The sequence below is a fragment of the Pongo pygmaeus genome, chromosome 19, assembly GCF_028885625.2.
Source record: "Pongo pygmaeus isolate AG05252 chromosome 19, NHGRI_mPonPyg2-v2.0_pri, whole genome shotgun sequence".
NCBI classification, from domain to species: domain Eukaryota; kingdom Metazoa; phylum Chordata; class Mammalia; order Primates; family Hominidae; genus Pongo; species Pongo pygmaeus.
This window is the reverse complement of record NC_072392.2, coordinates 56,538,479-56,562,134: the sequence shown is the minus strand read 5'-3', so window position 1 is coordinate 56,562,134 and position 23,656 is coordinate 56,538,479. Positions and strand designations below refer to the sequence as shown.

The 23,656-nt window shown below is 53.3% G+C and overlaps 1 protein-coding gene across 3 annotated transcripts; it reads left to right on the top strand.

Annotated features, from left to right (window-relative positions):
• Positions 1-6,723: 6,723 nt before the first annotated feature.
• Positions 6,724-21,263, top strand: LOC129017052 (TBC1 domain family member 3G-like). 3 transcript variants are annotated; one of them, XM_054457087.2, is made up of 15 exons: positions 10,289-10,400; positions 10,544-11,553; positions 11,831-11,903; positions 12,066-12,148; positions 13,435-13,474; positions 13,958-14,035; positions 14,487-14,594; positions 14,925-15,034; positions 16,297-16,345; positions 16,871-16,991; positions 17,705-17,799; positions 18,203-18,268; positions 18,732-18,831; positions 19,202-19,354; positions 20,336-21,263. In XM_054457087.2, exons 2-15 carry the CDS (start codon positions 11,504-11,506, stop codon positions 20,830-20,832), a joined length of 1,623 nt encoding a protein of 540 aa, XP_054313062.2. In that variant the 5' UTR covers positions 10,289-10,400; positions 10,544-11,503; the 3' UTR covers positions 20,833-21,263. The 3 variants fall into 3 exon arrangements, with proteins under 3 accessions (XP_063511678.1, XP_063511677.1, XP_054313062.2); XM_063655608.1 differs by lacking the exons at positions 10,289-10,400; positions 10,544-11,553 and adding an exon at positions 6,724-6,794; XM_063655607.1 differs by lacking the exons at positions 10,289-10,400; positions 10,544-11,553 and adding an exon at positions 9,048-9,115.
• Positions 21,264-23,656: the final 2,393 nt, after the last annotated feature.

The window sequence follows — 23,656 nt, the reverse complement described above, 5'->3', positions numbered from 1 at the left end:
GGCTGGGGGCGGTGGCTCACACCTGTAATCCCAGCACTTTGGGAGGCCCAGGCGGGCAGATCACTGGGTCAGTAGATTGAGACCATCCTGGCTAACATGGTGAAACCCCGTCTCTACTAAAAATACAAAAAATTATCAGGGCGTGGTGGCAGGCACCTGTAATCCCATCTACTCCTGAGAGCCAGACTCCATGTCAAAAAAAAAAAACAAAAAAAAAAACCCATGAATGGATTGATAGACAAAAAGCGAAAAAATCCAATGCTACCAGCTCTCATAAGCTCAAATTTCAATTCTCTACTGTACAAAAATCCCTGGTATAAGTGAGAGATATACTTCAAGATCTTTGCATATTCCAAAGTTTACGGCTGTCACTGACAGAGAGCTTCTTCCGTAAACTTCCCACGTTTGCACTGAAGAGCACTGTGTCTGGGAACTATTTTACTATCACTAGCTTCATAATGGTGTTTTCTCCTTGGTGTAATATTTCACAAAGAGACAAAGAATACATATGTGTGTATGTGAATCACTCATGCTAGTTACCACGTAAATAACAACAAACAGCAAATATGAAGTTAAAAGTGAAGCTGAAGTGTAAATGCTGCCGTCCAGATGGGTGAGGCTTACTCATCCGCCAAGCGACGTCCTCAACCTCGCCTCCACCGCACACAGCGTTCAAGTTTCCATCTCAACAGAACGTCTGCATCATGAACCTTTACGGTTCATAAATAGTCGAGAAAGCTAACATCAAATTCTTGAATGCCAAGAGTCTACAAATGATTCCATTCACAGATGTTATAATTGGATTTTTTTTTTTTTTTTTGATACGGAGTCTTGCTCTCACCCAGACTATAGTGCAGTGTCAAGACCTAGGCTCACTGCAACCTCCGCCTCTGGGGTCCAAGCAATTCTCCTGCCTCAGCCTCCCGAGTAGCTGGAATTACAGGCATGCCCCACCATACCTGGTACTTTTTTGTATTTTTAGTAGAGACGGTGTTTCACTATGTCGGCCAGGCTGGTTTTGAACTCCTGACCTCAAGTGATCCACCCACCTCAGCCTCCCCAAGTGCTGGGATTACAGGCGTGAGCCACCTCGCCCAACTCTGATCATTACTTAATTAGGATAAAACCATTCCTGAGAAAGGTCATTCCGTTCTGATGATAGTATCTCTCATATTTTTCAAATACTGTCATTGTTAATAAGAGTTTCACTCCACTAAGGCTACCCTGGCATCAAACGTATTTCAGATTTGGCCAGGCCCGGTAGCTCATGCCTGCAATCCTAGCATTCTGGGAGGTCGAGGCGGGTGGTTCACCTGAGGTCAGGAGTTGGAGACCAGGCTGGCCAACATGGCAAAACCCCATCTCTACTAAAAATACAATAAATTAGCTGGGCGTAGTGGCAGATGCCTGTAATCCTAGCTACTCGGGAGGTTGAGGCAGGAGAACCCCTTGAACCTGGGAGGGAGAGGTTGCAATGAGCCAAGATTGCGCCCCACTGCACTCCAGCCTGGGCGACGGAGCAAGACTCCATCTCGAAAATAATAATAATAAAATACAGTGAGGTGTTCTTTTTGTTTGGTTGGTTTTTTCTGTTTTTTGGTTTTTTTTTGACCGAGTCTCGCTCTGTCGCCCAGGCTGGAGTGTGGTGGCGCGGTCTCGGCTCACTGCAAGCTGCGCCTCCCGGGTTCACGCCATTCTCTTGCCTCAGCCTCCCTAGTAGCTGGGACTACAGGCGCCCGCCACCACGCCTGGCTAATTTTTTGTATTTTTAGTAAAGACGGAGTTTCACCGTGTTAGCCAGGATGGTCTCCATCTCCTGACCTCGTGATCCGCCCACCTCGGCCTCCCAAAGTGCTGGGATTACAGGCATGAGCAACCACGCCCGGCCCAACACAGTGAGTTTTAATAGACATTCAAGGTCAGGTGACATTCATCTATCTAGTCCTACACGCCATTTTGGCATCGAAGGGTTTCACAGGGCTGGAGTCACTTAGCTCTAGGTGCACAATTCCAATGTATGAGTATACTTTTCTATTCTAAAGCCGCAATGGGCAAAATGGGTCGGTGTAATTTTAGAATTCATCTTCTACATATCAAGCACTGTAATAGGTAAACATTTTATATACATCCTCTCTAATCTTTGCAACATTCCACAATGTAAGGGTTATTTTACCCATTGAAAAATCACTGGAAAGTCAGAGGATTTAAGGCCATTGCCCCCAACGTCTACAGCCCACACCAGGATTTGAACCCAGATCTCTCTGGTTTCAAAACCTGCCCTAATCATTTCACTATATTACCAATCCAAGGAATAAATAAAGTTAAGGTATCTTAGTCAGATAAAAGTGGTAAATTAGACCAGGCATGGTGGCTCATGCCTGTAATCCCAGCACTTTGGGAGGCCGAGGAGGTAGATCACGAAGTCAGGAGATCGAGACCATCCTGGGTAGGACGGTGAGACCCCACCTCTACTAAAAAAATACAAAAAATTAGTCGAGCATGGTGACACACACCTGTAGTCCCAGCTACTTGGGAGGCTGAGAAAGGAGAATTGCTTGAAGCTGAGAGGCAGAGATTGCAGTGAGCCGAGATCGTGCCACTGCACTCCAGCCTGGGTGACACAATGAGACTCCATCTCAAAAAATTAAAAAAAATGTGGCAAATTAATGAGAGGAAAATTTTAAAAGTTAACCCCACAAACCAAGAAATCTATTCATGATTATGTTTTTTGTAAGAGACAGAGTCTTGCTGTATTGTCCAGGCTAGTCTCAAAGTCCTGACCTCAAGCAATCCTCCAGACTCAGCCTCCTGAGTAGTGGGGATTATAGGCATTACAGGCATGAGCCAATGCCCCCAGCAAGAAGTCTGTATGTTCTTATCATACATGTGACTAAACAAAATTATACTTAAGAAACTGACAAATCATGGTAATATTTTCAATATCACGACTACACTGAAACCCTGTCAGAGGTATTTTTAAAATGTCAAGGATTTTTTTGATTTATTTTATTTTTGAGACAGTCTCCCTCTGTTGCCCAGGCTGGAGTGCAGCAGTGAGATCTTGGCTCACCGCAACCTCTACCTCCCGGGTTCAAGCGATTCTCCTGCCTCGGCCTCCCGAGTAGCTGGGATTGCAGGCATGTGCCACCACACCTGGCTAACTTTTGTATTTTTAGTAGAGACAGGGTTTCACCATGTTGGTCAGGCTGGTCTCGCACCCTTGACCTTGTGATCTGCCCACCTCGGCATCCCCAAGTGCTGAGAATACAGGCGTGAGCCACCGTGCCTGGCCAAAATGTCAAGGATTTTTATGCTGATGTGCTTAATGTGCCCAATCTGCAATTCTGGTGGTAATCAGTGACATAACCATAAATCAGAGAGTACTTCTATGAAAATAATCACAGCCTACAAATATGGATAAAACTCCTCAGCTTTACCTCTTAGATGGTTCTAGACAGTTTTAGAATTCGTGCCTCTTTCTTCAACTCTCTCATTAATTTTATTACCCTTAGCAGTAAAATAATCTTGCCAATTGCTTTCCCTATGAAATTGTGAACGAAAATTCCCATTTCTCTTTGCTAGGTCTTGTTAGCTGCCATCTCTGGGAAGGAGAAAGTGTTTTTATAGATACGCATGGCAAGGACAAATAATGGAGCTGAAATGCAAGGGTGGATGGCAAATAAATTGCATCTTGTGAACTACCTCCAACTAATTTCTGCCTGGAGCACTGTGTTTAAAAGGATTCCTAGGCCACATCTGGAGGGATCCGGGAAAAAACAAAACAAAAGAGATGTAACGAAGGTAAGCGGAGAACCAGTAAAGTGTAGTGCTACAGTAGCCTAGGGTTTCAAGGACAGGAGATTATAATATCCAGTCAGGCAGAGCAGCAGTCAAACAACATGAAGAAAAATGTCCATGAGACTTGGCATGCAGGAGGTCACTGATGTGCCTATTGACAAGTTCAGTAATGTTGTGAGGGAAGAAGTCAATGGGCTAAAGCGGACACAGAGACAGCAGGTGTAAACCAGAGACAGACCAGTGCACCGGATGGCTGAAGTCGAATACTTATGTAGCAAATGGGGATAGAGACATCTGTCCCATGGATGTATTGGCCTTCTCAGGACAAATATTCCATCCCCTGAAAACCATAGGAAACGTGTAAAGAGGGATACTCCTATAGGTCAATTTATAGAAGAGAGCAAAACCTTAAAATTCTCCATGAAGTAGGAGCTAAGAACCTCTGTATCAGGTGAAGAGACAAGAAGGTCAAGATGGGGAAGGGGGAAGGAGAAGATTTGCTAAAGATGTTGAAGAGAATGAGAGAACTAAACAGGGCTGGGCAAGCAAAAGGCATCAGGCAAGGCTGAGTACTCAGATGAGGTTGAAAATACGTAATAGTTACTTTAAAACAGGGTTAACCTGTATGACTAGGTGCTTTTTCTTTAGCCCTCAGATACAGAAGTAGAACAACAGACTGTGGATTCGGCTGGCATTTTGCCAGGATACAGCAGGAAGACGGGGGCACAGGAAAGGCCCAATGTTGGGAGTATTTCTGTTAATCTCCTATGAGATCCAGGCTGGCTAGGGTAGCAAGGTAGGTTATGAGAAGAAAAATACAGACAAACTCGTGAGACTGCAGAGGCTTGGAAGGAGAAAATGTGTTGGGTGACAGTGAGATGCAGATTTCTAAGGTGATACACCTGTAGAGGAGAAGGTGGAGGTCCCAGCCTGGGGAAAAGGTGGCTAATCTGCCCCTGGTGATGACCACTGGCGTTAAAGGAATCCAGAAGAGACGAGGCTTTTTCTGTTTGTGGAAGTTATCTCCTTGTCCAAGTTTCTCTTCACCACTGAAAACCTCTGAAAGTTGTCAATTTCATTAAGGTAGATTCAGAAGACCTATCTGATTCCAAATGACAAAATGCTTCTAGAGAAAAAGCACCTATGTCTGGTCAGATAATGCATGTATGACTTCGGACAAATCATAGCATTTCAGTGTTTGAGGTAATCTAGTCTGTCTGTCCTCTTTATTCCTTAACTCTCCATCTGTACAGACAGAAACAATGTAATCAGCCACATATCTTGTATAAAATAAATATGAAGAGAGAGCCAATTATAAAGGCAGAAGTTCTTGGGGTGAGGGGAAGAATTTTAAAATACAAAATTAACTAGCTACTTCTTCAAGAAGAAAAATATCAGGGAGTACTGAAAGAGAACAATTGCAGAAAGGAAGAGAAATTAACGTGAACAGCAACCAAAAACCTTCTAAGAATGTATCAACAGTCCAGTGGAAAAGGAATACCCACCCTGATGACACCTTGATCTTGGACCCATGGCCTCCAGTACTGTGAGACAGTAACATTCTGTTGTTAAAGGTGCCCAGTCTGTGGTACTGTAAAACAGCCCTAGGAAACTAACACAGCTTGTTAGCCCACAGATGGTGGAGAGATGGAATGCTCAGTGGAGCTCCAGGCTTACTGTCTACAGCTCCCAAAGTGCGCTATGGGACCCTTGGGTGGGTGAGGTATGCAAGATAATTTTGGGTGGTGCAGGGTGAATAATTTCAATTGACATAAAAATGTGTTTATCTTACTGGGTAAATCAGGGGTCCCCATCTGTTAGGAACCAGGCTGCACAGCAGGAGGTGAGCAGCCAGCCAGGGAGCAAAGCTTCATCTGTAGAAACAGCCGCTCCCCATCCCTCACATTACCGCATGAGCTCTGCCACCTGTCACATGAGTGGTGCCATTACATTCTCATAGAACCCAACTGTGAATTCAGCATGCCAAGAATCTAGATTGCATGCTCCTTATGAGAACCTAAATGCCTGGTGATCTGTGACTATCTCCCATCACCTCCCGATGGGACCATGTAGTTGCAGGAAAACAAGCTCAGGGCTCCCACTGATTCTATATTATGGTGAGTTGTGTAATTATTTCATTATATATTACAGTGAAATAATCATAGAAATAAAGCACACAATAAATGTAATGGGCTTGAATCATCTCTGCATCATCCCTTCCCCTTCTCCCAGGTCCGTGGAAGAGTTGTCTTCAAGAAAACTGCTCTCTGGTGCCAAAAAGTTTGGGGACCGCTGGTGAAAACGTTTCTAAGAATAGTCAAGCAACTTAAGCTTTACATGCTATGAAGTATACAGGTTTAAATGCTAATAAAAATAGGCGCAAATGAAAACACTCTTTCTGTAGTCCAGGGAATCTTAACTATTCTATCAGAAAGACTTGCAGCTTGGAGCTGCAGCTGCCCTCCCACATCCTTCCCACTGTAAAGCCCTGCAACACACACACACACGCACATACATACACATGCATATACTTGCACACACACATGCACACAGATGCATATACATAAATACGTTCCCATGTATATACCTGCACACACACACATACATACACATGCATATAAATGCGCACACACACAGACACACACACACGCTGTGCTTCATGCCCTCACTAGGGTGGCCTGGGAGGAAATGCGTGTTTTTAGGAGAAAGGAAGACAACTGAGGCCCCTCATTCTCCTGGTGTTTGCACAAGTGCCTTCTCTGAAGACCATGCTTCAGTCTCTTTCTTGGTTCTCCCTCTTACTGAAAGAGAGAAGCAGAGGCCCGGCACATGCTGCTTAGGGCTCAAGCCAAGTTCACAAGCTTCCTGGGGAGCCTAGTGAGATGAAGGCACTGCAGGGCCTCCCCAAAAGAGGCGTCGGCTTTTCATGGATCCTTGAGCCCAGGAAGGTGATGGGTCAGACATCACACTTCATCAGAAGACCCAAGCAAACTCCGGTGAGAAAGGGCAATGGTCAAAGATTTTATTCTCTCGGAGAAGGGGTTCTTGGGCTGTAAGCAGCAGGCAGAAGACTTTATTGCATGTGTAGTTAGGTGATGGCGACCTACGGTTTTCACTGGGGACTGGGATCGAGAGTGACCCGACCTCCTACTCACGCTCGTCTCTCCCTGTCTCTCTCTTTGCCTTTTGTGTCTCTCTCCCTATCTCTTGCTCCTTTTCCTCTCAGCCTCCTCTGTCTCTTTCCTTATCTCTCTTCCTCTCTCTCTCTCTCTCACTTCTTCTCCCCATCTCTCTTTCTCTCTCCTTTTCCACTTCTCTCTCCCTCCTCATCTCTCTGCCTGCCACTGTTCAGGCTCCTGGGGCCCCACGTGGATGGGCGGACACAGGACTCCTAGGCTACCTTTCACAGCGCAAGCAGAGGGCTGCAGGACCTTGGTCCCCACCTCCCAGCATCCTCAAAATGAGGGGTGTGAGGTGTGCCTGTGCTCTCCTGGGTGGGCACCCCACACTCCAGGAAATAGAAACCGCAGGTCACAGCTGGCTCGAGTGGTGCCCACGGGGCTGCCAGCTTCCATCGTGTGATCTGCTGAGGCCAAAGCAGAGGACAGCAGCCCAGGCCCGACTCTGCAGCAGGGCGGGGTTAGGGGTGGGCTTGGGGGTGGGGATGGGGATGGGAGCCACCAATGCAAACTGGCCCCTGGCTGGTTTCCTACCCTGCACCCTGCCACGCAAGGCCTCCTCTCCCACCCCTACCCCTGTCTGCCCCACCTCCACCCCTAGGCTGCCCCAGACCCAGGCCCCGGAAGTCTCCCAGGATCCAGGAACTAAGGGCAACCACTGGGTTCCACAGCCCCTAGTCCATGGGTCAGCCACCCCTCTGCATGCTGACAAACCTTGGCTCTCATGCCCCACCCCAAGCCAACCACACAACCCTGTCCCCGCACCAGCATTATTACTGCCTCCTGATTTTGGCCCTGACAGCCCTGCTTCCTGGTAACCTTGCCCCCTCCCACCCTGCTCCAGGCAAGCCCAAAGGCCAGCGCCCTCCACCCACCCTTCCTGGGGGCCACTCTACTATCTCCTTGCCCAGATGTCTTAACCTGGCTTTACCAAGATAGAATAAATAACAGGGATGAGGCCCCAGACTCCGCCAGGAAGATATGCCAAAATACTCTCCATTTAGAAGTGGGAACAGTGATGGGGCCTATGGATGACCCCAGGATTGTCACCCAAGCAGCAAGAAGAGCAAGGAGCCTGGTTTCCTGCTCTTACCCGGGGAGGACGTGGCCAGGGCTCCACAAGGCCTTGGAGAGGGGTGGGTAGGAGAGCAGATCCACCCTCCTCTTGAGGAAGCAACCACCAACCCCAGGAAGCAGCAGATGGTGGCACACAGGCAGAGTCCCCGCGTGCTGTAGAGCAGGGCCAGCAGATCTCTACTCAGCCTCAGCCCCAGGGGAGCTGCAAGATAGACTGAGACCTTCACAGGTTGGGCTCTGTGCCCCCACCCAAATCTCATCTGGAACTGTAATCCTCCTGTGTCAAGGGAGGAACCTGGTGGGAGGGGATGGGATCTTAGGACAGTTTCCCCCCTGCTGCTCCCCTGATAGTGAGGGAGTTCTCAGGAGAGCTAATGGTTTGAAAGTGTGGCACTTCCTGGTTCTCCACTCACTCCCTCCTGCCGCCTTGTGGAGAAGGTGCCTGCTTCCCCTTCACCTTCTGCCGTGACTGTAGGTTCCCTGAACTGGGAGTCAATTAAACCTCTTTCCTTTATAAATTATCTAGTCTCAAGTATTTCTTTATAGCAGTGTGAAAACAAACTAATAACCCTTCTCTGAGGCACCTTCTCCTTAGGCAACCAGCTGCCTCCATGCTCCTCCTCTGCCCCCTGTTCTTTCTTTTCCCCTCATGAGGCCCAAGTGATAAACAGGGCCAGCCCCAGCCACAGCCCCAGCCCCAGCCGCAGCCCCAGCCCCAGCCCCGTCCTACTGCAGGCCTGTGTGGCTGCTGGAGAGGCCGTGCTCCTTTCCTCTCCCCGAACATGCCTGATACGCTTTCTGGATCCTGGAGGAAACTGACCCACTATTCTCATACTGGTGCAACATCACCGGTATGAGTACCAGTCTTGGTACAGCTTCCAAGACCTCAAAGCTGTACCATTTGAGCCAGGCTTTTTTCTTGTCTCCACTTGCTAGGGCTGTCTTTGGGACAGTCCTAGAGGGTGGTGCCAATGGATGAATGGATGGACGGACAGTAGTCCAGGGATGATGTCCCTGTCTGTCCTGAACTCGGCCCTTCCTCCAAAGAGAAGCCTTCCTGAGTGAGTATATACAGTCATCCCTTGGTATCCATGGAGGATTAGTTCTAGGGTCCCCGGGAATGCCAAAATCCATGGATGCTCAAGTCTCTGATATAACATGGCCTAGTATTTACGTATAAGCTATGCACATCCTCCCGTAGACATCAGACCATTACTAGATTATTCATGATGTGTAATACAATGCAGATGCTACATGAATGGTCGTGATACTGTATTCTTTAGGGAATGATGACAAGAACAAAGTCTGCACATGTTCCATAGAAACATAACCATCCAATTTATTTTCTGAATATTTTCCATCTGCTGTTGCTGAATCCACAGATGCAGAGATCCTGGATAGGAGAGCGAAGTGTGCTTTGAGAGTAGGGTGGGTGAGGTTGCTAATGAGTACAGGGGAGCAGGTGTTGATCGGGAGGACCCTGCACTGGGACATCTGGACGTGCTGCCTCAGGACTTGAGACTCCAGTTGGATGGCAAAGGCAGACTCAGCCCAGGTCAAAGCCGTCCCCTTGAAGTTTCATTTTATCCCAAGCTCTTTCTGGACCCTGGAATTTGGCATCCCCTAGGCCCTGCGTGGAAGGATAGCTGAACCAGGTTTTAGATAACATGTCTAGAAGAGTGAGCCCCTACTGTGTGCCCGGCACTTTCCCCACAGGATCCTCTAGCTAGAATATCCAAGGGTCATGGAGAGAAATACCCAGTTAAAATATCAGAAAAGAAGAAGTGATACCATTAGAGACACTAAAAAGACCAGTAGGTAATAGTATTAGCTTTTGTATTCTGAGATCCAACAGCAGCAGTCACTTCCCTCCACCCCTATGTGTATCCCAGGACCACCCTGGGCAGGGAGGGCTGAAGTTAGGGAGCACCCATGGATGCTCTGATGCTGGCCCTGGGCCTCGGGGGTGACAGTGATGAGGAACTGGGTGCACACATGAGTGGGGCAGCCGGGCCTGGCCAGAGAAGCAACACACACGTGTACAGACGTGTTTACCCACATACACGTGTGCACTCACGTGCACAAACACATTGCAGGCAGGCATGTTGACACCTCAGGCAGCGGAGGACCCTGACTATGGGCCCTGCTGACCCGGGCAAGGCCCCATTGTGATGCGTGCCATGACCTCAGAATGTCACTGGTGCTTAGCACCTATCCGCTCTCTGGCCTGCCTCAGTGTTCTACAGCAGTTACACACAGGCAGTGGTATCTGTGAGCAGCTCTGTGGACTCAAAGGTTTTCTCCCTTGAGAGGCATAACACAGGCGAGCTGATTCATCAGAATCAGGTGAGTGTGACCTGCTCTCTTCCCTCCAGGTTGACTTGGGGACAGTGGCTACGGTGTGGGCGGTGTTAGCGTCTGTGGGGCAGCTACCGAGGAGGGTCATCCCTGAGCACTCACCAGGTGCCCGTTCTACACTGCCCGTGTAGACGATTGGCTCTTTCGTCCTCGTGGTGGCTTCGTAGAGTGGGTGCTGTTCCCAAATGTACGCATTCGACAGATGAGACGTCTGGGGTCAGAGAGGCAGTAACCGGCCTGGGAATCCAGACGTGACCCTGAGTTTTGCTCTCAGCCCTGCCATGTGCTGTGCTGGAATTCAGGCCTGAACCCTGTGACCTCCCTGCCCTAGATCCCAAATCTGCCCAGGTTTCCGATCCCGATGGGGCAGAGCCTGGTCCTGGCAGAGCCACTGGTATAGATCCACTGTGGGTGGGGTGAATAGGACGGTCCTCAGAACACCTCTGTGCCCTAAGCTGGGTCCTGATGGTCGCTGTGGGCCCCACTGAACACACATGGTCCCTTGTCCGGGGGAGCCTGCTGCCCTTGGGCAGCTGTGGAAAATGAAGGAGCCCTGGAGGGCTGGCTGAGGGGAGACTATCTTCCCTTCTGTTCAAAGGGGTCCAGGCACTATGGTTCTCCCCAGGTATTTCTTGCTCTGTGTGGTCCTCTCGAGGCCTCACCCTCCTTTTGCCCCGAGTATTCCCAGGAGGGACGGTCCATCCAGGTGTTCTCCAGGACCAAGGACCCACTGTTCTTCCTCAGTGACCCAGGAAAATGAAGCCTCCTCCTCTAGGGACAGCTCAGAATGGTGGACTCCACAGTCCCTCTGCGAGAGACGTGGTTTCCATGAGTACAATAGATCTTTTTCATCCCCAAGCTGAACACCCTCCTGCTCAACAGGCGTTATTCCTAAAGTGGATTCACTGTTCAGACTGAAGGGCTATGGTAGCCAAAGTGATGAGCGGAGTAGAACCGAGCAGTCAGGAGAGATCTTGTTCCCTGTAGGAAACAGGGCATCTCTGTGGCCCTGAGCATCCCAGGAGGCCGAGTGTACAGAGACCTCTGGTCGCTGAGCCCAGTCTGCCTCCACATCCCTGGAATAGCCCATCATGGGCCCTTCACCCTTGGCAGGTGGAAACCATTCAACCTGCTGGGGCAGGTGTGCCCCCATTTCATGGCATTTGGGGACAACAGGATTCTCTGTCTAGGTCCCACTGTACTCAAGTCCTTGGGAAGATGCCCACCCCTGCTTGGGACTTGAGACTCCAGAGACTCGAGCAGCTGTGGGCCACTGGGTCTGGCCCCTTTTTAGCTGGGGGCCGCGGTGGAATGGGGATTACGCAGCCAGCCAGCATCTGGGAGCCCGGCGGGAGCGGTTCAGGTGTTCTCCGAAGCTGTCAGGTACAGTGTAACCTTTAGACAATTTTGTCTCACAGGATGGACACGGTAGAGGACGCGGACAGTTGGTGGGCACAAGAGCGAGAGGACATCATTATGAAATACGAAAAGGTACAAGTCGGTCTGCTTCTTGGAGGGAGGCCTCTCCCAGTGCGCCCTGGTCAAAGGGTCCTGCGCTCCCTAGGAGCACAGGGCAGGGACGGGTGGCCAATGCCCCCAGGCCCTTGCACCCTTTACCTTGGAGCCCTCACCAAGGCTCCCTCTGGGCTACAGGGACACCGAGCTGGGCTGCCAGAGGACAAGGGGCCTGTGCCTGTTGGAATCTACGGCAACATTGATCACTTTGGAATTCTGCAGTGAGTCCTCTGCACTCCCCTCACCCCTAAAGCACCTGTCTCAGCTCAGGGATGGGTTTGCTTTTAGAAAGGCCTTTCTGATGCAGGACATGTCTCGCCAGGTCGGGTCAACCTCCTTTCCAGGGATGGAACTCCTCCCTGGCTCCCCTGCAGGTCCAGCCCAAGGTTGTTGTTAGGCCAGAGGTGCGGGGCCCATCTAGGGAGCTGGTGGGAATGGAGACTGGACTAGGTCAGGCACCTGGGCTCTCAGCAGTTCTGTCGGCAAGTGAGCACAAGAGGAGCGGGGCAGCCTAAGGGTCTGGCCCTGTCTGCTTGGAGACAACCCCAGTGAGATCCAAGGGTTGTGGCCACAGGGTGAGGGGACGCCTGGCCCAGCCTCGGGGCTGTTGTCCAGCAGGTCTCTGAGGGCCCACCTGCCCCTGTTCTCCCCCATTCCCCTAGAGCTACAGCCCTCACTGTCCCATGAGGGGAAAAGGCATGGTGACAATGGAGGCTGTAGCCCTAGGAGAATGGGGGAGAAGATGGGCAGGGCCCCATTCTGGGCATCTCACGGTGAGGCCAGGGAGGCAGCAGGGCTTGTGGCTAAAGACCCTGGGTCTGGTGCTGGGAAGGGATCTGGGGCCAGGTAAGAGGAGCCCAGCCAGGAGCCCATCTCTCAGGGATCATAAGATGGAGAGACAGAGGATCCCTGGGGAGGTAGGGTGGGAGGGAGCTGATGAGCCGTGCCACTTCTGAAACGCAGGTGTGTGGCTCGGGTGCAGGGAGAGGCAGGTGGATGCTGGGAGGTCAGAACCTGCAAGGACCTTGGGGCTGTCAAGTGGGATGGGCCCCTGGTACACCCAGAGTACACCGGGCAGGTCTCAGGGCAGTCTCCCTTGACCCTGGTGGGGTGATGTGGTCACTCCCTGAGGGACTCCTGTCAGGGCCCGGTCGCCCACCGTGGGTGACCCCCATCCCATCTCAGGGCTAACCTTTCTCAGCTCCAGCAGAAAGCACCACCTGGAGTCCAGGGCGGGCAGCCCCACTGGGCAGCCTGACCACCTCCCACGCCAGGGGCCCCAGTAACCCCGGCCAGGCTGTCCCTGCACTCCTTCTTCTCCCAGGTCCTGCCCCTCCTGGGAGTCAGACCCACAGGAAAGCCCTTGTCCTCCCTTCCCTGTGCCTTCTCCTGGGCTGAGCCCTGAGCTGGATAGGGACACAGCCAGTGCTTTCTAGGAGTCTGCTCCCGGGCTGGGGCGGCTCCAGGCCCCGTGCAGGTCCTCAGCTCTGCCTGGGTTGCCTTACAGTGAGACGGAGCTGCCTCCTCTGGCTGCACAGGAGGTGAAGGTAAGAGCCTGATGCATGGAGGGGCTGGTCCAGGGACGTAGGGACTGGGTGGGTGGTCGGTGAGGCAGAGGAAGCAGCCGGCCTGGGCGGTGGTGGGTGAGGGCAACACGCTGTCACTGGGAGGGGCAGCAGTCCCTGCTGGACCTGATCCCAGGTTGCTGTTAACTTTGGCAGTTTGATAAAATTTTCAAAAGGAGAACCACAGTCCTGGCTTGGGGGTGGCTGCGTGCTTGTGTCAGGACCCCACCTAGAGGCTGGGACCTAAGACTGGTGTGTCTGTGGCCTGAGGATGGTACATCCTGGGGTCCCAAAGCCAGCCCACTGGTGCTCATTTGCTCAAAGGCTCTCAGCCCTTGAGGTCTGCCCTTCCCTGGCTCCTTCCAGCTGGGTCCCACCAGGGCTCCAGAGCCCAAGACCCAGCATCCGCGGGCGGCTCTGGGAAGCCTGGCAGCTGTGCTAACTCCAACATGCCTCATTTGACAGAATCGGCGGGAGATGAGACGGACGAGCAAGTGGAGGAAAATGCTGGGAGAATGGGAGACATATAAGCACAGTACAAAAGTAATGTTTGGGGGTGAGGCCCCCGAAAGCACTCTCTGCAGAGATAGGGGACAGGCACCCATGGCTGTGGCCTGGCACCGTCAGCCTCTCAGAGGGCGGGTGGCACACTGTCCTCACCCGGAGGACTGCAGGCCTGGTCGCCAGATTCCCTGCCTGTTCGTGCTAGCGTCACCTTGCTGGGAAGGAATCTGAATCTAGGGCTGGGACCACCCAGAGCTCAAGGCTAGGGATGCCCTGGTGACCCGAAGGAAGGAAAAGGTTCAGATCAGAGTTTCGACTCTGAGTGTCCATCCACTATTTCAGTCCTGGGAAGGGAGACCCTGTCCCAACTTGATGTCACCTCTACTGAGGAATCATGGGGCCAAAACCGACAATTTCCAGAATCCCCGGGCTCTGGTCCTCACTGGGGTCACCCTGTGGCCTGGGACACCAGATTGTTTTCTGCCCACAGCTCATAGATCGAGTGTACAAGGGAATTCCCATGAACATCCGGGGCCCGGTGTGGTCAGTCCTCCTGAACATTCAGGAAATCAAGTTGAAAAACCCGAGAAAATACAAGGTACGCTCAGCCAGAGCACAACAAACAGGACAGGCCGTGTCAGGGGCCCAGGTCTCCAGCTGGAGGGAACGTCAAGACCACCCTGGGGGGCTGGGGGCAAAGGTCAGATGAACACCCTGGGCACAGATGGTTACACAGTCACCACAGACAAACTCAGCTGTGGTGACCCTCCCTGGCTTCAGTAACAAGCCAAAATGCAGCTTTCTGCAGAAGGAAACCTTCCTTCTGTCCTTTCTTCCCAAAGTGCTGACTGTGGGCTGACTGCCACTGGGGGCAGGGAGGCTTCCATCTGTTCTGAGGCTGCTTCCTCCTCTTGGCCCTGCCCTACAGATCATGAAAGAGAAGGGCAAGAGGTCATCTGAACACATCCACCAGATCGACCTGGACATAAGCGGGACCTTAAGGAAGCATATCTTCTTCAGGGATCAATATGGAGCCAAGTAAGCCTACGGGAGCCACAGGGCCCCAGGGGAGATGGAGTGAATGAGAGGGATGGGGGCTTCCCCAGAGCAAAAGCCAGGGTCACCCAGGAGGGATGACAGAGCTGCCAAGAGCTCTCCTGGCCCAGGGAGCAGCCGGCACCATGAACCGAGCACCTCCCTGGTTCCAAGCCCTGGGTCAGACTGGAACATGTGGGGCCAGAACCCAGGAGGATCCTGAGGAGACAGAAGACAGCAAAGAAAATCATGCACAATGGTGAAAGGTGCTCTCCCTGACCCATGGGGACCCATGGGGACCCATGGTAGGACCCACAGGAGGGTGGCAGGATAGAAGGCCCATAAGCCCCCCCAGGCAACAATGACAGCAACCAAATGCTGGGAGAATTAGGGGTCCTGGAAACTCTCATCCAGGTCTGCTGGGAACATGACATGGCACAGCCACGTTGGCAGCCAGTTGAGAAGTGGCTCACAAAGCTCAATGGACTTGAACCACACGTCCCCAAAGTGTCACAGATATTGAACCCACTGATTTGAAAACTGACATCCACATGAAACCTGCATGCCAGGTTCACTGCTTGATTCCTTGTCACTCACACACGGAGCCTTCAGGGATGGCCTTGAACACGGGAATGAGGAGAGCAAGGCTGGTCCTCCCTTCAAACGGAAGACCCAGTGAGAAAAGGGAAGGAGCCAGTGATGCCAGCATGAATGTGGGTGGATCCTAGATGCATTTTGCTAAGGGAAAGAAGCCAGACCCAATAAGCTACCACAGTAGGATTCCCATTCCTAGGCCATTCTGGAAAAGGCCAAACCATAGGGACTGAGAAGCAGTCTGGGTGGCCAGGGGCTGACGGATCAGGGAGAGGCTGGGTGCATAGGGGCCACCCTGGAGACTTGGAGGATGAAGGAGTCACTCCAGGAGGGGCTGGAGCGGTGGCCGGGAGACTCTGCACATTGGTTTGGAACCGTGGAGGAACTGTACACCCACAGACTGAACTGGCGTGTGTGCAAACTGAAAAAAAAAAAAAATCATTCACAGTGAAAAGGATCAGGCAAGTCACTGTACAACTGGGCTATTTGCATGTCACAGATGTGGATTTTACTGAAATATTTCTTCAACAGTCTCAGGCCCTGAAGAGCTCACTGCTTATCTGGTGAATCATCTGAACCTGAAATAGGATTTGCTGTTAGGCTGTGTAGACAAAGTGAAACTAACAGCATCTGCACAAACCAAACCATAGTCCCCTTTCTCTGTTTCCTAGGCAGCGGGAACTATTCTACATCCTCCTGGCATATTCGCAGTATAACCCGGTGAGTATTCCCGGCAGTGAGGTTCCCGGGCCATATTTCCATATTCACAGGAGTGGGTGTCTGGTGGGGGTGTCGTTGCTTCTTTTAAAGTTAGTATTTGTGACCCACCAGGATATAGGAGGTAGGACTCCAGCTCACCGCTGGCATAAACCTCCAAGCAAGGGGGTGGTCTCAAGGGGTCAAGCTGAGACACAAAGGAGTCAGGGCCTGGACTCCTGCTGTCACATGGGCCTGACCACCACTTCTCAGAACAAGAAATGACGCCCTCCTCCTGGGGCTGCCCCGAAGCCCAGGAGCTTGGCAGCATCGCACACAGGATGGTGCTATCGGCAGACATTTTGGACAAGGTGCTGAAGTGCCTGATGGACTTGGCTCTTGTCATGAAATGAATTTGCATCCTGAGGAAGCCTCTTCTTCAGAGGAAGCCTCTCCAGTCACCTCTGCCCTCTCCAATGACATGAGTCCTCCCAGGTGACCTCAGCCCTCCCAGGTGATGTCCTTCCATGGTGACTCTGGCTCTTGCAGGAGGTGGGCTACTGCAGGGACCTCAGCCACATCGCTGCCTTGTTCCTCCTTTACCTGCCTGAGGAGGATGCATTCTGGGCACTGGTGCAGCTGCTGGCCAGTGAGAGGCACTCTCTGCAGGGTAAGTGAACAGCTGCCCCGGGGACCTCCTGCAGCCAGACCTGGGGATGGCCACCCTGGCCAGGTGATCACAGCTTTCAGCCAAGGCACCCTCCTTGTGTCACCAGCTTGTTGGGAGACTTTAGGATGTCTCTGCTGAGGGTCCCACAGGAGTCCACAGCTGACCCCCAAAGCCCAAATCAGACGCCTTTCATCCCCATCAGCAGAGGGCATCTCATCCTCCCCGTGGCCACCCTCTGTGTCCTGGAGCCACACCCTCTGGCTCTGATTCTGTGCAGCTGACTCTCCCCTCCCTGAGAGTCCCCCTGCCCTCCAGCTGCCCGGGCTCCTGCTGCCATTGGTGCCCACGAATGGGCCGACCAAGCCCAGGTGGCAGCATCTCCCCATCCCCTGTTCCCTGGCCCGACCCCACTTCCAGGAGATGACCAGGAAGCCCAGAACCCACCCAGTTCTGGCCACCCTGTCGTGGCCTCAAAGTCAGGCTTGCCCTTTTTGCACCCTGGCCCAGGAGGCCTCCAGGAGAACCTCCAGCCAGGCTCCAGGGAATGTTCCCACCCCACCTCCCCAGGGTAAAGGCCGCATGGTGGGGTCACCAGATGGGAGGGTGGGAGGCCTTGGGGTTTGGGGGCCTCTCCAGCTGCCCAGCTCTTGCAGCTGATGGCTCCACATCTTGGGGGAAGGCTCTGATTTCATGATGGGCTGGGGGCTTCTCAGGATTTCACAGCCCAAATGTTGGGACAGTCCAGGGGCTCCAAGACCAACAGGAGCATGTGGTACCCAGGTCACAACCCAAGACCATGTGGCATCAGGTGAGTTCGTGGTCCCCTCAGCTCTTCCCAGAGGCCCTGCCTCCCATGGGGCTGTAGGAGCAGGGGAGCTGGAGCCCCTCATGGGGCTGGTGACTGGCTGAGTCCCAGCCATGGCCTGACCTGGGACATCGGGTTCTCCATGGGCTGGGAGTTGGTTTCCTTTCCTCCTCCTCCTCCTCCTCCTCCTCCTGGAGGAGACAGAGGCACAGGGATGGGGGTCCAGCTCCCGCAGAGCAGGGCAAAGGGCAGTGTGTCCACCGGGAGTGTGGGAAGGTGATGGTGTTGTGGGGAGCTCTGGACACTGCCCAGTGTTCTGCACTAGGGGAAGGGTCTTCAGAGGCCCTGGAAGAGGGAGGTTTTTAGGGCAGCCCAGTGGCCTGAGCACCTCTGTTGCTTCCATCAGGACAAGGAAGGTCTATGTGGGCAGTGTTCCTCGTTAGGCTGCCTTATCCGGACACTGATTGACGGGGTAAGGAGGCATAGGGAGACCCTGGCTCAGGGACCCTCCTTGCCCTGCAGTGCCCTGCTTCCCCAGCCCAGGGGTCTGGCTCACTCCCAGCCCACAGGAGGCTCGGGCGGGTCCCCAAAGGACACACAAGCAAAACCCTCTGCCCAAAAGGGGTCATCCCAGGGCAATGGCTGGGGCTCAGGCCCAGCCTCATGGGCAGACTGGGCCAGGACCCAACTTGAGAGGGCTCAGGGAAGCCTCAAGCCCTGGGCAAGCCCCTCTCTCCAGGAGCCACATCCCCACTCAAATGAGTGCCCCCCATGAGGAGCTGCAAGACCTTGTCTGACCCAGCATCCTGGAGGGCTCAGGCGACCCTCATGGGGAAGGTCACTGACTCTGGAGACTGAAGCCCCAGTGTGCGCAGCTCGAGCCACCAGCCCCAGCCTGGAAGGACCGGGTTCTTTCACACCTGCTGTCCCCACAGATCTCTCTCGGGCTCACCCTGCGCCTGTGGGACGTCTATTTGCTGGAAGGAGAACAGGTGTTGATGCCGATGACAAGCATTGCCTTTAAGGTTCAGCAGAGTAAGTCTACGTCCACCCAGTGGGGCCTGGGGAGCCCTGGGGTCAGACCCCGACTGGCCCGAGGGCAGCTTCCTCACACTGTCCTCATGATCCTCAGTTCTGGCCCAGAGGGAGGTCTGGCCAGGGGGGCTGGGCAGGACACTGTGACACCGAGTCCATTCCCCACATGACCCAGATGAAAGTCCAGAGTGTGGTGCCCACTTCCCTGCCCAGGTCGCCCCCCAGCCACAGTCTCCTGTGTATATCTGGATGCCTGGGGTGGCCACAAAAGGATCCGGCACCACCCAGTGGGAGACTGAAGTGGCCACGGGGTATGAGCTGTGACCATTCCCAGGTAACTCTCCTGGCCTGATATCCACCCTGTCCCTAGAGCGCCTCATGAAGACGTCCAGGTGTGGCCTGTGGGCACGTTTTCGGAACCAGTTCATTTACCCGTGGGCCAGGGATGATGACACTGTGCTCAAGCATCTTAGGGCCTCTATGAAGAAACTAACAAGAAAGCAGGAGGACCTGCCACCCCCAGGTGGGCTCCAGTGCCATGTCCCCTCCCATGTCACCCTCTGGGGTAGTCAATAGTAGGGGAGTGCCCGGGACCCGAAACCCTACTACCTGGGCCTTCCTCTTCACCTTTTCTTCCTCCTCTTCCTCCTGGACTCTAAGAAAGTACAGGAGGCCCACCGGTCCTCAGGGCAGGCGCTCAGTGCCTGTATACCGGACGTGCTGTGCACGCAGGAGGGGGATGTGGGCAAGACCCTCCAACAAGCCCCCTCCCACTTTCCACGGTGTCTCGCTCTCCCCCTCACAGGGCCCTCAAAGTAACTAGACGAGCCCAGACCCATTTGTGGGAGACCCCGCCCCTCCCTGCAAGCACCCACAGCCTCAGAGAGCAGCAGAGGCCCCTCACTCCTGCACGCTCCTCCAAGGTTGCCAGGACAACAAGCCTTGAGTCAGGGAGACAAGGGAATCAGTGTCCCTGACCCCCAGAGCATTCAGGGAGAGGGCACAGGTGGGACCCCGGGCCCAGAGCCAGAGCCAAGAGTTCAGCCAGATGTGCGAACGGTCAGTCCTGGCATGGACTGGGCAGCCCAAGAGGGCAGAGGGTATCCCATGTCCGGGCCCAATCACCCACTGTGGAGATGGGTCCCCATGTGAGGTGGCAAGGGGCTGGGTGACATCCAAGGCCCCTTCCACTTGAGTTCTGACTGGGGGCCGTATCCCAGGCCCAACAGCCCTGGGACGAATGTATGTGGTAGGAAACTCCCAGCCAGTCTGAATCCCGGGGGCAGTCCCAGGAGCCACCCGCCATTCCACGACAGCTTCCCCATGCCAGGCAGCACACAACCCTCCCTCTGAGATCAGCAGACTACAGGCGTGTCCTCAGTGTCAGGCCACGGGGGCCACACAGAGACCCCGAGGACTACAGAGATGCAGGCAGGTGGGGCCCAGCCCGGAAAGGCCTCCATGGGCTCACTGGAGACGCTGACCGCGTCTGTTTTCCTTTCAGCCAAACCCGAGCAAGGGTCCTCAGCATCCAGGCCTGTGCCAACTTCACGTGGTGGGAAGACCCTCTGCAAGGGGGACAGGCAGGCCCCTCCAGGCCCACCAGCCCGGTTCCAGCGGCCCATTTGGTCAGCTTCCCCGCCACGGGCACCTCGTTCTTCCACACCCTGTCCTGCTGGGGCTGTCCGCGAAGACATCTACCCTGTGGGCACTCAGGGTGTGCCCAGCCCGGCGCTGGCTCAGGGAGGACCTCAGGGTTCCTGGAGATTCCTGCAGTGGACCTCCATGCCCCGCCTCCCAACGGACCTGGATGTAGGGGGCCCTTGGTTCCCCCATTATGATTTCGAACAGAGCTGCTGGGTCCGTGCCATATCCCAGGAGGACCAGCTGGCCCCCTGCTGGCAGGCTGAACACCCTGCGGAGGGGGTGACATTGGCTTTCACTGCACTGAGCCACAACGTGGGCATGGACTTCCCGGCCCTGCAGTGCACCCAGCACTGAATCCTACCAGGGCACCCCCTTCAGAGCTAGGGACGAACAGCAGTGCGCTCCCACCTCAGGGCCTTGCCTCTCTGTTACCTCCACTTGGAAAGTTCTCAGTTCCCTCCAGGCTTCTAGAAGCATCTGGGCCAGGGCTCATGGCTGGATAATTTCCCAAGGCTTAACAACCCAAGCAAGCTTCCCATCCTCGTTTTATTTTTTGTTAAACTTATGAAAATTTATTAAGAAAGTGTGCAGCTCGAGAGACATTCAGAGATGGAACACACCAGCCCCAAGATCACAAAGCCAACCATGCCTAGCCCCTCCCAGCACCCCCAGCCCCACAACCAGCGTTCTGAATTCTGATGACACCATGAGCCTGCCTTTGTACTTTAAACTCATGGAAGGATAACCACCTTCACATTTTAAAATAAATGTTTCCTGTTGAATGATTTTAGATTTTAGACAGAAATATTGAAAAGGCACTACAGTGTCCTCCTACACCTTCCATCCAGCTACCCCTAATAATGACACTTTGCAGTCCCATGGCACATAAGAAATTTAGGCCGGGTGTGGTGGCTCACACCTGTAATCCCAGCAATTTGAGAGGTCGAGGTGGGAGGTTCAGGTTCACTTGAGTCTACAAGTCTGAGACCAGCCTGGGAAGCATCGGCAGACCCTGTCTCTAGAGAAAAGTCAAAGAAATTAGCCAGGCATGGTGGTGTGTGCCTATAGTCCCACCTAGTCAGGAGGCTGAGGCAGGAGGATTGCTGGAGCCCATGAGTTCCAGGAAGCAGTGAGCCATGATTGTACCACTGCACTCCAGCCTGGGTGACAGAGTGAGACTTTAGCTCTTAAAAAAAAATTGAGAAATGTAACGTGAGTAGAATCCTATTAACTAAATAATAATGTGAACTCTTATCTAAGGTTATTAAGGCTAGAATTATCCCATTTTTGCCTAACTTCTTGTACCTGTCCGAAGATCCCACCTTGGACTCACCCTCTGCCTTCAGCTCATGTCTCTTCAGCTTCCTCCAGATGGTCCAGCAAACACACACCTGGGCTGAATGGTAGAGCTGATTGCTCATACACAAGGGTAGACCGGTGGGCAGGGATTTTCAAACTTTTGCAGTAAATGAGTTTTCCATGGTGTTCTGGAGAGCACCGTTTGAGAAACACTTTGACAGTGAATCTAGGCCTCAATATCCATCAGCTGCTGTAGCTTGAATTTTGTTCAAGCTCAGTGAACACCTGCTCTGCATGTGCATGTGAAACGGGCAAGGATGAGTAAGCTGCAGATGAAGACAGGACACAGGGGGTCTATCTAAGCTCTATCTCCTGCCTGCAGCACTGATGGATCAAATCCAACTCTTAGGGAATGGTGACCACATGCTGGGCCAGCCCCGGGCTCTGAGGATCTGACAGTGAGTGATGCAGAGCCAGGCCTTGCCCTTGGGGAGCTCTCCAGCATACACCCCACTCTCCCCTCCCAGCGCCCTGCAAAGCAGACGTCAACGCCATTGTTAATGCACAGAGGAGGAACCTGACTGTTAGACCTGGGTTTTCCAGGGTTGCACGGCTTCTGGGAGACAGATGTGACCCTGAGGGCAGGGCACAGGCAGTGTAATGCCAGGATGGAATGAGCTGTGATGTGTGCCATGTAGAGGCGTGGGCCAAGGTGGGACTGACTGATGACCAGGTCAGCCAGGTTGCTGAAATCACTCTTGGGTCCTCACCTGCCAGTTCCCAGGAGTCTGGAACTGCCAGGAGAGTGGTGGCAGGTCCCCCATCCTCAGCTGGGTGGGCCTGGATAGAACAGCAAGGCGAGGGCACATTTCCCCAGCCATTCCCTCCAGGCACAGCTGTGACCTGCTCATTCCAATTTTTTGGAAATATTTCCACACACACACAGAACTGCAAATAGCAGTGGATATGGTGAGAGGTGTTTGGACATGGGATACGCAGTATTTTGGAGGCAGAGCCAGGACTTGCCGATGGGTTAGCTGCAGGGCTTGAGCAGGGAAGGAGAATCGAGGATGATGTGTTCAAATCAGTTCACTCACCTTCTGTGTGCCACACTTGTGCTGGGCACTGGGAGAGACAGATGAGCACAGGAGCCCCAGGCTGGGGGAGATGTCGGGGGAAGCCCAGAATGTCTGTGCAGGGTAGGAAGCTCAGAGTGTCTACTGGGAGCTGAAGGCTTATGTCCACCTGGGTGCCGTCCAGGTTCTCTGCATGTAGAAGTATAGGTTGAGCTGCCTGGAGGAGGAGCAGCTGCTGTTGGTGGTGACCAGCACATTCAGAAACGGAGACTGCTCTGTCAACAGAGAGGGGGATGGCCCGAGGTCTGGATGGTGTAGGGGGTGGTAGGGCCCAGGAGGACCCAGAAAAGGGTCTCAGGGATGCAGAACATCCTACGGAGGGTGTTTGGGAGTCAGTGCTCGGGTCACTCTGGGTCACACAGGTCATTTGCCAGCCTCTGTCATAATTATTGCCATATGAGATTTCCACCTTTCCTATGACATATTTTATATATTTCTGTGAATGGCCTACTTGTTTGTATTTATGAATTTATGTTTAAAGGATGAGCAGGGGTGCTTGAGAGGTCCCCAGGAGCTTCCCTCTGGGGAGAGAGGGGCCCACCCCTTCCCAGCAGCCCTCTGAGCCCCCTGATCGCTTGGCCACAGCCTCTGCCTGGAGAAAGCATCCCCCTCAGAGATATATGGATATCAGAAGAAACCTTTCTCTGTCACCAGGACAAATCCTGTTCTTATTTGAACCAAGGCCAGTTTTCCTAATGAATGCAGGGAGGACAGCACAGATCAATGAAACCAGCAGATAATCC

Coding starts and splice junctions, on each gene's coding strand:
- LOC129017052 (XM_063655607.1), top strand. CDS start 9,060: ATGATGTCCCTGTCTGTCCTGAACTCGGCCCTTCCTCCAAAGAGAAGC. Junction 16,992..17,704: donor TGAGAGGCACTCTCTGCAGG/GTAAGTGAACAG, acceptor GGGGCTTCTCAG/GATTTCACAGCCCAAATGTT. Junction 18,269..18,731: donor TCCGGACACTGATTGACGGG/GTAAGGAGGCAT, acceptor CTGTCCCCACAG/ATCTCTCTCGGGCTCACCCT.